Source organism: Cricetulus griseus, chromosome 5 (genome assembly GCF_003668045.3).
Source record: "Cricetulus griseus strain 17A/GY chromosome 5, alternate assembly CriGri-PICRH-1.0, whole genome shotgun sequence".
Taxonomy (NCBI): Eukaryota; Metazoa; Chordata; class Mammalia; order Rodentia; family Cricetidae; genus Cricetulus; species Cricetulus griseus.
In genome coordinates, this window is record NC_048598.1 from 178,664,011 (window position 1) to 178,677,698 (window position 13,688).

At 40.7% G+C, this 13,688-nt stretch overlaps 1 gene segment (V, D, J or C); it reads left to right on the forward strand.

The window, feature by feature from the left end:
* The first annotated feature begins 1,646 nt into the window (after positions 1-1,646).
* On the forward strand, positions 1,647-12,680 carry LOC113838299. The segment is given in 4 exon segments: positions 1,647-1,692; positions 1,790-2,122; positions 8,059-8,265; positions 12,634-12,680. Coding segments are annotated over 4 exon segments (633 nt in total).
* The last annotated feature ends 1,008 nt before the right edge of the window (positions 12,681-13,688 follow it).

Below are 13,688 nucleotides of genomic sequence, written 5' to 3' on the forward strand. Positions count from 1 at the left end.
TTATCACAGCTGATATCAAAGTGGGATCATTTCACTTAATGTACCTCTACCTGTAGTTATGAAATTAATGTAATATTTTATATACCTTCAAATTCTAAGAAGTGTGATGATGCCAATCCAAACATCCATGCTTACTTTTATGTGGATTTATTTTTTCAGTCTGCTGCAAGTAATATTACTAGATCATGACTACGAGAAACTGTTTGTGAGTGTTATCCAGAAGTTCTTGTGAGAAGAAACCCACTGAGATGACACCATCTAACTGTGAAAAGGGCATAGAAATGAACAAAGACCATGGAGCAGAATCTAATATCCACATTCCAGACTTGATGGATCCTATAGATCAGCCATACTCCTGATCAGAAGCAACTCCCATAACAGATCAACCTGATGATTATGAAGCACAGGCCAGCAGGGGGTGACCACACCTCAGCCATTTATGGTCCTAAGGAACAGATGCAAAGACAGAACAGCAGGGGGGTCACTGCATGTGTCTGGGGTTTCTTCCTTTTGCCAACCCCCACATAACCAGGCTAAATAAGTGAAACCTGGCAGAGAAATGATTTGGTCATCCAAGGACTCAAAGCAGAAGTGACTTCAGATCAGCAGCTCAATGCATTTAGTTGCTTTAAATGAAGTCACTTTCCTGCAATGCCACAGAAACAACCATATCATGGCCCATACGAACCTTAGACATAACAATGTGTCTGTAATAGTTGAATCAATTAATCCATTAAACAACTATTTCCCAACTCTCTTTTCTAATACAGGGTAAGTATTCCTAGGAGTCACTTGAGGCTGATCCCACACCACCAAAAAAATTCTACATCCTCAGGGGATTGGAGAGATGGGAAGACATAAACCATGGCACTACAGACCAGGTAACACACTCCTCTCTGTCCTGTTGTAACCACAGACAGGGATCCTATATTTAGTTTGAGGAAATTAATGGCACAAATGCAGAAGATATTAACTAAGACACCCCAAACATAAGGCATATATGTAAAAGCATTTTGTGAAGTGTTTAGTATTTCACAAGGATTGGCCTCTACTCTGTTATTGTTAATTTAATATATATATATATATATATATATATATATATATATATATTTGTATGTGCACATATATGTATATGTATTCTATAATGAGGATAAAACTTGTATTATTGTACATGTTAAACTTTCTCAACATGCTGTCCCCCAGCTCAGTTTCAATGCTGTAATTTAATGTATAGTACACTATTCATTCATCTTAACATTAGTTGTCATTGAATTATCAAATTGTAATTTTTAATTTTTAAGCTTCTATGAATTTGTTGTATAATATTTGGTAAGATAAGCAGTGAAGAGTTCATGTAAAAAGAATAAAAAATTAAATTAAGGGTTTTGAATCTTTTATAAAATATAATGAATAATATTTTAATGGAATCATGGTCCTCACTGGTTCATTTTCTCTCAGACATTTGCATCATTGCATGCTGCCTCTAAGGCTCTCACACACCAGAGAATAAGTTATATCAGGAAGATATGCAAATATGACCTCCCTCTGCTCATGAAAACCAGCCCTGCCCTCACCCTGCAGGTCAGGCAGAGAACTCTAGCCCTGTCTTCCATTCAGTGAGCAGCACTGAAAACAGGACAATCAACATGGGGTTGGGGCTGCACTGGGTTTTCTTTGTTGCTCTTTTAAAAGGTAGATAACACGGGATGCTGAGTGTGTGAGGAGACATGAGTGAGAGAGACAGTAGACTTTGTGACAGTTTCTTCATCAGGATCCTCTCTGTTTGCAGGTGTCCACTGTGAGGTGCAGCTGGTTGAGTCTGGTGAAGGATTGGTGAAGCCTGCAGGGTCGCTGAAACTCTCCTGTGAAACCTCTGGATTCACCTTCACTGACTATGCCATGAGCTGGGTCCGCCAGGCTCCCGGAAAGGGGCTGGAGTGGGTTGCTCGCATAAGCACTAACCCTAATAATTATGCAACCTATTACCCGGATTCGGTGAAAGGCAGATTCACCATCTCCAGAAATGATTCTCGAAGCATGGCCTACCTGCAAATGAACAACCTGAGAACTGAGGACACGGCCACTTACTACTGTACAGCTGACACAGTGAGGAGTCTGCAGTGTGAGCCCAGACAAAAACCTCCCTGATAGGTTCTCATTGCCAGCAGGGGGCGCTCAGCACATATAAAACCCAGCTTGAGGAGTAATTGATTATTTTTTCCGGTTTTATCTGGGTGTCCTCTCCATCTGCTGGTTTTCTGGGGGATCCATTCATAATTATAGACTCAGGAATTGATCACCGCCTCTAAAAATTATGGCTTCTGTTTTGACGAACAGTCTTAAAACAAATATGTTACCTAGTCCTCCCTGAACAATGCAGAAAGTGTCTATGAGGGAAGAGTGATTCCCTGAGGTCACCAGGATCGGCTGCTGGGGAAGCTCAGGAACCTCAGGTGGATTTTCCCTCATACTGAGGTTAGGGCAGACCCCTGGCTGGAACAGTGTTAGTAATTCAGAGGGAAACAAGTGGAAGGGGAGCCAGGCTCAGTCACAGTAAGCGCTAAGAATAGTCCAAACCTCTTTCCTCTTCTGGAGTACTGTGTATATAAGGTTAAGAAGTGATAGCTTTGAAATTTTAATGAAATTATTTCCATTATTGCATTCATCATGGTGTCTTCTGCTTCTGTGTTGAATTAGATAATTCTAGTTCTGACCTCTGTGCACTAACTCAGTGTTCAGCCTTCATCTGGAGCTAAGGATTGGCTGCTGTGTGGCTGTGTGGTCTGGACAGAGTCCTTCCTGTGTGCTAGTGTTATGGGTGGAGTGTGGATCCCTGCAGCTCTGCTTCCTTCTCAGGATCCTTGGCTGTAGTGGCCCTGAAGGGAGAGGACTAAGAAAATAGGTTTAGAATGGCTGTGTGCATGATGGAGACAGCCCTCTGGGAGAAGACCTTCAGTGAATCAGCTCTACATTATTCCAGAGTACCTGCAGACAAAGCCTAACTTGCATCAGGTAGCACAGTCTCATCTTATGGCTCCTAGCACAAGTCTTAGTTATCATATGTGTAGCAAGCGATTCTTCTAGCAGGAATCTGTGCCAAGGGTCAGGAGCCTTGCTTAGAAACAGTTTTTGGGTAAGGTAACTCCTCAGAGTCCAGCAACATTCTCCACATAGGGGCAGATATTAATTGCACTGCAGAGTGAGGGTACCTCCATGTGGCTGAGCTTTTGGGAAAGGCAGCTGGTCAATGGTAGCCTGCAACCTTGATGAGCTGGTAAAGCCTTCTAACAGACCCCAGTGGGAGTCAGTAATGGACAGGAGTGAGCTGCTGCCCAGGACCATGAATCTTGACCATTATGCAGCCATGAACCAGAGTCAGCCACACCCTGAAGCCAAGACTGCCAGGTAATCACTGTCTCATACTTCATTTAGACCAGAACCCTGCATGTGCATAACTGTGGTCCTAATACAGAAAGAAGGACTATAAGACACGTCTAGGAGCTTCTTAACACTCGTCATTGATCTCAAAGACACACAAAACAAGCTTCCAAAGAGTGCAATCAGACATTCTGTGTGACCTTTGGTAATGTTAGTTAAACACAGGCACCTGAGAGGAAATGCTCAACCTTTCCTATCGTAGGCGTTTAGGCAGACAAGATTGGACATGAATTCTGGCACTTGGGATTCACAGAATACTGAGTGTTACACAGCTCATATGGAAAGGTATTCTGGAGCTTGGGAGCCAAGGAATAGCACAGGTCATAGTAAGCATAACAGCTTACAGCCCTGCTCCAGGGAAGGCTTCCCCAGTGTATCAGCTCTGTTCCAGCATGAAAGGGGTTTGCCAGCAAAGTTGTTACAGTTCAGCTCTGTTCCCTGGGAGCAACTGTATGGTGAATTAAAATGCCGCTTTACTAATATTTGGTGCCTAACCCAACTGACATCAGAGATGCTTCATCCACTAACATATGGAACCAGATGCAGACCCACTGAGCATCCAACACAAGAGGGGGAGAAAGAAATGTTGGAGCCAGAGGGGTCAAGGACACAACAAGAAAACTCACAGAATCAACTAACCTGGGATTATAGCATCTCACAGAGCCTGAACAGGCAACCATTGATCCTGCAAGGAAGTGACTAACGCCCTCTGCCTATATGCGACAGCTGTGTTTCTAGCTCCTCCTGTAGGACTCCTCACCGTGGGAACAGTGGCTGTCTACAGCTCCTTTACTGACTTTTTGGACTCTCCTTGTCATGCTGTGTCTCCTTTGCCAGTCAAAAAACATGGATGGTGAATAGTCAATACTGAAAACCAATATTTGTTGATACTCATGAGACAATGGAAAATATATTGACCCCCAGTTCAAACTGACTTGACTTTTATCTCCATCTGCATGTGAATATATTTTTCTCAAGTTGTTAACTGGTCTGCGAGTACTACAGTGTTGCCTCCTCTTTCTCTTGACTCCTGTATCAGAGTGTCGCAGGAATCCATGCATGGATATATGAGGGATTACATCTGAGCTCAAGATTAATTGTGCTTCTCTGAGTTCAGGTGTTCTTCCCCAGTTATAGCCTGATGAAGGTTGCAAAGCCCCATTTCTCTCCTGGTGTCTCTTTATAACATGTGGGAACTGGTAGAACTGGGTCCACCATAGAGAAGCCTGGCATTGAGAGGGACACTGATGACCATACAGGCCCAACTTAAAATCAGTCTCTCGAAGAAGCAGCCAGCATCTCCTGTTAAACAAGAGCCATTTATCCCTGTAGCTGAGCTCTGTGGGCACTGAGGTTGCAGAGATATATTGCTCAAGGGAACCAGAGCAACTTGACTGTAAACAATAACAAACAAATCTGCAGGGGAGACCAGCACCTGCAGGGGGCGCAATGGAGCCAAGAATCCTCAGTAGGGAGATGAGGTTGATGTGGAGGAGACTCTGTGTCCTCTGTGGTTTCCTTTCTTGAGTCTACCAGCTGACCTGCACCTGCTGTTATAGACAAGTTATATTTCAATGTTGGAAAACAGTAAATGTTTTTTGTAAATCTTTTTTATGGTTTATATTTTCTTGTTTATTTAATTCAGTTTTATTTACATTTACAAATATTTTTGAAAAATTTTTACAAATATTCGGTTTACTGATTTCCCTCCCTCTACTCCTCCTAGGTCTTTCGTGTATCCTGTTCTACCCAACTCTATACCTTGTCTTTCTCTCTCAAAGATAAAACAAATAGACAAAAATATTTTAAGACAGGAAATACCAAGCAAAAATAAAACAGCCAATATTCTTACACGCAAGCACACACAAAATATAAAAATACAAGTTTGTAACCATGAGACAAAGGCAAAAGACAAATTAAATAAAATGCACAGTTATATGAGAAAATACATTTTTTTCTTGAAAAACGGGGTTTATTGATTTTTTTAAACTGCAAGTAGTAGTTACAAAAAGTTTTTTTCTTTTAAATAAATTCACACAAAGAAAAAGAAATAGAGAGTGATGGTAGTGACCAGCAAGAGAGGAATCATAATTACATTCATCTTTATGTGTGTGCACAAGTTGTTTGTTAGCTTTGGAAAACTCCAACCTGGAATACAGAACCTCGAATCTGCGAGCAGAATGTCTTGAGATGGGCACGTAAAGTCAAAAGGTTTTTCTCTTTTTTGTCTTCACTTTTAGAAGCTATACATAAAAGGTGGTTTCCTTCTGTACTGTCACAGAACTTATAATACATTCTCAGTCCTACCTGTGAAAGGCCTAAGGAGAAGAAACTCAATTTGCCATCCAACACAAAGGGGAGAATTTCCAAAATAAATAATGCAACAGCTTTTTGCATTTTTTAAAGTTAATTTTTCATTTTTTAAAATAAATTAACCAAAAAACATGTAAAGTTACAAAAATGTTGTTGAAGAATAATATATTAAAACTGTGGAAAAAAGGAAAGACACGTCACAAAATTTTAAGATTAATATAAAGATCATAATTTAACATAAAATAATATATTCTATGGATTTGTCATATTTTGACATTCAAAACCTTTTTCTTCCAGCCTGAACCCCTGTTGACTAATCTTGTCTGGGTTTGTGTAGGTCTTCAGGGAGGAAGTTTGAACTAGCCGGACAAAGGTTTTGACATAAGTGGGACTTGTGATTTAGGTTTTTTGTTTGTTTGTTTGTTTGTTTAAGTGGGGAGGAAGGGGAAACTAGATGGATTATGAGAAAATTGATTTTGGTGCTAAAGTTCCCCAATTCATATGTGACATCTTAAAAAAATTACAACAAAATGAGAGAAAAGCTTTAAAAAAACATGTAAGGGGTGAGAAATTTATGGTATTCATTCCACATACAGTATCTGTGTAAACATTTCCTGTAGAAGTAGGTTTAATGGATTTTGCTCTAGAATACCTTAGGTCTACCTTAGAACCCTCACGCCATGCTTTTTCCCTTGGATTTAACCTTCATCTAACTTTTAGAAATTGGAGGGCAAAAATTTTGCTTGTCGCTACATGTCAATATAAAAGAGCTTATTTAACTTATCAAAACGTTATTATTGCCAAACTATGCTTTTTTGTTAATTTTGTTCATATTTATCGGGATGAGAAAGTACATTTTTAAAAATACCTTTGAGTACATTTTCTTTTGTCAGAGCCGGTGAAGTGGCTGAGCTGGCAAATTTAGCCACATTAGTTTCATTGCCTGGACCCACATGATAGGATACAAGAACTGAATGCCATAAGTTGTCCTCTGAGGATCACACATACACCCTGGTGCGTGTCTCTCCTGTTCACACCATTAAAGACAATATAACAATTTTTAAAACTATTACATGGATGGAGAGAAACTCCTGAGGACCCACACTCAGCTGGGAATCTATTTGCATTGATGGCCAATCAGGAAAATAATATTAGTTTTATTTGGAAGTTTTCTGGAGGCTTCTGGTGTACTAGTGAAAGACTCCACCTGTGTGTGTATACATAGAACCTATTGGATTCATTGTGTTCTTTGTTAATGAAACAAAACTTGTTATGAAGTGGTATGGAGACTTATTGGAAGGTCAATATCCTTCATTTTCTTTCCCCTCCTAATTTATGTGTATTCTACTAGACAAGTTCACATATACTGCATCATATATTGGTATTCATAATTGTATGTAAGCACCAATATCTAAAAACTACATTTGAGAGTCTCATTTAATGTCTGGCCTAATTAGTACATTTATCTCTAGTTGATTCCATTTTTTATCACTAAACTAAGTTCCACCTTCCTTGTAGATGAAAAACTTCTGTTGTGTTGTTTATATGACCATGTCTTCTTGATGAGATTCTCTGTTAACAGATGCACAGTTTATTTCCATAATTTAGTTACTGTGATGCTGCTGCAATAATCATTGTGGTGTAAATGTTTATGAAGTATATTTGCTTTGGTTCATTTGGGAGAGTTTCTTAGTAAATAACCATTTGGAAAAGAAAATATTAATTGCATGTATCTGAAAGGAGGCTGTACATTTCAAACTCAGCAGGTTTTGAATTCTTCATTACTGTCATCATCATCATCATCATCATCATCATCATAGTCAACATCTGTAAATCAATGTGTTAACCTTGTCATACATTGGAGTCACTGTCTCAGTCCTGAAATCTATTGAGATCTTAGGTCCTGATGTTACTTCCTTAGCATCTTCAGAGAGCCCATGGAAGAAGGATGCTGTACATATGGTCAGAGAGGATTAGGAATTGAACCTCAAGATGCTGCTGCCTGACACAGGTTTCCTCTGTCTTCTTCTCCACCAGGAATAGGCCTTATCTAAGAACTACCCTGCTCATGAATATGTAAATTAGGTGAGTCTATAGTGGTAAATACAGGGATGTCCACACCACCAACAACATATGAGCAGTGTCCTCTCCACAGTCACTGAGCACACAGGTCCTCACCATGGGATGGAGCTGGACCATCATCTTCTTTGTGTCACTAACCACAGGTCAGGGAATTTCCAGTTCCAATGCTGAAGAAGCAACAGTGACTGAGGAGACTAAGATATGCTCTCTGACTTTTCTCCACAGGTGTCTACTCCCAGGTTGAGCTGCAGCAGTCTGGTCCTCAGCTGGTGAAGCCTGGATTCTCAGTGAAGTTGTCCTGCCAAGTTTCTGACATCACATTCATGGACTACTATGTTAGCTGGGTGAAGCAGAGGCCTGGACAGGGACTGGAGTGGGTTGGAGGTATTGATCTTGAAAATGGGGATACTGACTACAATCAGAAGTTCCAAGGCAAGGCCACAATAACTGTAGACACATCCTCCAGCACAGCCTACATGGAGCTCAGCAGGCTGACATCTGAGGACTCTGCAGTCTATTACTGTGCTATACACAGTGTTACAACCACATCCTGAGTGTGTCAGAAACCCTGGAGGAGCAGGAAGCTGCCCTAGGACTGAGATGACAGAGAAGATCAGCCTGGGGACTTGTTCAGAATTAATCAATCTGAGTGACTCTTTGTTTGCCTCCTCCTCAAAGGCATATATTACTTTTGCCAACTTTTCAAAGGACATCTAAGTACAAAGTAGTGTTGACTAGAATCCTCAAGAGTACACCATATCCTTAGGAAATCTTCACCACTGACTGCCTGCACTGACACAGTATTTCCTTTTTTTTTGTTTTTTCAAGACAGGGTCTCTCTGTGTAGGTTTGGAGCCTAATCTGGCACTCACTCTCTACACAAGTCTGGCCTCAAAGTTAGAGAGATATGCCTGCCTCTTCCTCCTGAGTGCTGGGTTTAAAGGCCTGTGCCACCAACACCAGGCTGATACAGGTTTTCTTTAATAAAACAATAAATGTACAAAACTGTGATGATGAATTACAATGACAATATATATGAATTTTGAATGATGAGAAGTTTTGGAGCAAGAGCAGAGAATAAAGTATAACACAGTTGACCTGTCAATTCCAAATCACCAACATCTGTGCAAATAAAAACTCCTTTCATAGTCTTAAGTCTTCAGTGACCTCAAGGTATGCTGTTGACTCTGACCATGAGGCCTGGCACAAGTTCCCATACCTTAGAATAAAAGACATATTTACATCAGAATGCACTGCCTTGTAAATATGATTCCTATAAATTGGACACATGTAGTATTAAATTATTTTCACAGGTCACTTTTATCAACTGTAGGCATGTGCATGCTATTGGAGGCAGGTTCTGATATTATACCTTAGTCTCGGCTGCCACAGTTATTGCATTTCCACTCCAAGTACCCAGTTCTACAGTAACAAGTCTCTACAAATCATGGACATACATTGCTATGGCATCAACTCTACAGTCATTGGATACCAGCTCCTCATCCTCATGCTATGGAGTATTTGGTTTTCAACTAGTGTGTGAGTAACAAGCATGGAACCAAGGGTACTTAGTCATCTCAAGTGCTGGATTCAGTGTGATGTCCCATATCTCAAAACATTAATTTGCATGTCCCTTTATTGTATACTCCCCAGTAATGATAACTCTTTAGCCAGCTTCCAGGGTTCTGCTGCTGCTTTGGACCCCTAAATAACACACAGAGTCTTATATTAGTTACAATGCTGCTGCCCAATGACTAGGATTTCTTATTTGCTCTCTGTCTTAATTATCAACCATAATTACTATTCTATATATTTTTGTGAAGACTTATCTTACCTAAGATGATGGCCTTATGTGTCTGCTCTTCCTGAGATCACATCGTGACTCTCTTCTTTACTACATTTCCCAGAATCCTCTTTCTCTCCTAGTCCTGCCTAACTTGCTTCCCTATTGGCCAACAGTGCTTTATTTATCAACCAATAAGACAAACATATATACAAAAGGACCTCCTCCATCACCCCCCATGACAAGTTCAAGTTCCATGTCCTTAACACGGCCGAAATATGTACTTTATGCTTTGTGGCAGACATGAATCCCCAGACCAATTCAATGTTAGAGATTATGCAAAGCCATGCTGAATTTAAAATACTACCTGACACAGCAATGGTTGTATAAATTACTCTCCTCTCTTCCTCCATCTGGGGTGCTGGGAATGACCAGAAGGCAGGAGATTCTTCCATTCCTGGCCCCCAACTCAATGGAATTCTCTGATGTACCAGGAAGGCATCTGTTAGTGACTGTAAAGACATGACTTTAAGACTTATCTGGTGTCTTCTGGGGGAGTCATTTTAAATCCTAAACACCTCAGACTGCAAAGTCACCCACTGTGTACAGCCATGTGGGAATCAGTGTGGCTTTTCCACAGGAGGCTGGGAATAGATCTATCCCACCATCCAAAATCACCACTCTTGGCTATAACCCCAAAGGACTCCACATCTTACTGGACACACTTGCTTAGCCATGGTCATTGCTGTTCTAGTGATAATAGACAGAATTAAAAACATTGTAGATGTCTGTCAGTAGAAAAACAGAAGAAGAAAATATGGTACAATGGTTATAAACCTTTAGATGTACAATCCTGACATGGCTATAGGACATGTAGATACAATAGTTTCCAAAAACTTGAGGTATGAACTAACCAATATATAGATTACATTTAAGGTCTACACCATGAGATGAAACCAATCCTGACACTGTGGAGGCCAAGAACCAAAGATTAACAAATGATACCTAGAGAAAAAAACAAGTATTTTGTTATCCTAAAGAACTAGCAATCAAATGACTCCAACGACATTCTGCAAATATCCATAAATCACCCATCATCAGAGAACTTCCTGAAATATTCATAAATACAGGGACTGACTGGAGAATGTGCAGAGAGTGAGAGATCTTGGAACATTCAATGTGATGTTTCCTTCAAATCTGTCCCCACAGAGCTTATGGAGCCTTGCAAAAGAGGATGCTCACAGATGATGAATTCCTGAGGGAATGGAGGACACCAAGGAGACAATGCTTTCCAGACACAACAGGATTGATGCAGATGTGAACTCTCTGATGTTGTCAGTTAGAAAAGTGGCCCCTGAGAGAAACACGTCACGCCACAGTGTTCAGCATAGGGTTTTTTTAATTAAGGAAAGGGATCATAAAAATTGGAAAGGGAAGTTATCAGGCCTCTGGAAACAGGAGTAGCAGAAGATGGGAGACATAAAAGAGGGGGAAGAGAGGAAAGAGGGGAAATGAGAGGGTTTGTGAGGGAGAGGGGATCAGATAGAGAGAGGGATTGAAAGAAAGAGAGAGAAGAATGGGAGGTGGGAAGGGCCCTTCTGTAGAGGAACATAGAGAATGTGCACAGGTGGAGCTCTTAGCGGCTGGAGCTGAGGGTGTTTCCTGACGGTACCCTAAGGACAGGCCAGTGCAGATGCCCGAACACTAACACCTGAGACTCTTTTTCAGCATCACAGAGCCTTCCCAGGTCTAAACCAGATGGAGTCCCAATGTTAAGAGGGGAAGTGGCCACCAGGCATCAGCCCTAAGCCAGAAGCTCTCTCCGACAGATAACTTGCTCACAGAGACAAAATGTTTTCCTTGGATGGTGTCTCACTGTGTTCATAAACTATTCTGAAGAAATGTCACATGCCTAGAAGGAGATGGCTGACAGAAAATGAATTCAGTTATGGTTTTGGATATTCTTCATCTCATAATGCTTGTCAGATTTTTTCATTCTACGGGATATATATATATATGAAATTTGGTCCTCTCTTTATGTTTTGTGGGATCTCTGTGTGTGCAAACTTGATATTCTGTGTCTAGATTTGTTTCTTTGGTACTTTTGCTTTGTTTGTTTAGTCCTGCTCCAGTCTGATGTTTCTATTTAATCTTATTCTATTTCATCATTGCTTCTGTTTTCTTTCTCATTATAATGAAAAATATAAAAAGGAGTGTATGTGTAAAAGAGAAGATTTGGCCTAAGGTGGGAGGATTTGGGTGAGGGTAGCATATCTGAGGTCTGTAATTTTGAAAAGTATGAAGAAGTTCAGTGAAGTGCAATGTGGAGTCAGATCTAGATTGATAACAGGTAGTTTATTAAGTAATAGAACTCAAGCAAGTCCACTGTGGAAACAATGTCAGATAGTCTCCTGTTTCAAAACACACAATTTAATAAAAGACTGAAAATCACTGTAACACTGAAACACCCTGGAAAAGGAACCAAGTGTTACTGCATCTCATAATGCCTGTCCTACCACAAGGGTTCAGTGACTCACCTGACACTCAGCATCATGGGCTTGGTTTCTTTTGGCAATGTTACTGCAACCTTGTAGTAAGTTTATATTCATGATTTAGATACATCTTCATAGCTTTATCTTTTAAAGACTTAAATAAGACTTTATATTCATAAAATCAAACATTTGACATAGCATTCTTTAACGCAATCATCACTTCATTGAGGCTACTTTCGATGATTTTTTTAATCATGTTCATATACAAAGTCACTGGAAAGGTTGTGGAATGTCAAGGAAATCATTTTCTTTCTGGGTCCTAAACATCAATCGTCAAAAGAAAAAAGCAGAATGCATTGTTTTTAACATCACTGAAGAATTCCTTAGACCCTGTGTGTTGTGACTTTCATCATTCTCTCTCCTTCCCCTCCTCCAAGACGCTCAACATCTGAGAGAATTGAGCTAACTGTCCATGTCTCTGCTACAGTTTATGTTTTCTGTTGCTGCTGTTTTTAAAATTTTCAGAAATAGATGGCAGTATCAACATGAAGCTGCCAATGTTGAATGAATAGATATCAAATATATGAGACAGGAGATTGACAGATCAGTAAAGTCAAAGAAATACAACTCTCTTCCATGCAATTACAGATTGCATAACTGCAGGCCTGCAGATGGAATATACTCATACTGTCCATTGCTGAATTCACACAGTTCTCATCAGATGTGTTGACTACTGAGCACCTGGGTCTTCTCAGATGGGTTCCTGTCTATGGTGAGCAGAGATGAACTCCACTGAGGCATCCTGTGTATCTCATCACAAATTGGCTCCTCCTGAGACCCATAATTTAAGTCCTCCTTCAGAGTCAGCTCCTGGTGAGAGAATGCAAATCTCTCCTGGCTCCACCCTAGCATGTGTTGAAAAGTCAAAGCTCGGCACTCACTGGTGTGCAGCCATGGCCCTGTTTGCCTCCTCATTCCTGATGCTGATTGTGCCTGCATATGAGTGCCATGGATTCCTGCTGCATGAACTCCGATAATTCACTCTGTGCCAACCTTACCTTCTACTTTTTCCTCCAGAGATGTCCTGTCCCAGGTTAGCCTGAAGGAGTCTGGCCCTGGGCTGTTGCAGCCTTCCCAGGACCTCAGTCTGACCTGCTCAGCCGTTATCTGCCAGATGGTAAGTTCTGCACCTGAACTGGCCAGCCTCGACTATAGAGACCCTGAATTGCTGTCGTCGAAATCATTTTTGTGATAGTTAACACCCACTACACAAATCAAACCAAATTTCCTAAACTTACACTGTCTGTCTCCACGCCCAACCACCTATGCGACAGATCTCAGGCTTATTCTCAGCTCTGTGTCTTCCTTCTACAATCAGGGGTTGGGAGTGGGCAAACATTTCCTGCTAGCCTGTGGGGTTTCCTGTTCACTCTGATTTTCAGATCCCTGGTTCCCTGTTATACAAATGTGGCCTCTTATAACTATTGTTCAGAAATGAAAATCTGTCTGTTTTGTTTTGTAAAGATTAGGGGTGTCTGGTTCTTTATCCAGGTGGTTCAGGGCTGTGGTTCCCTCTGTTT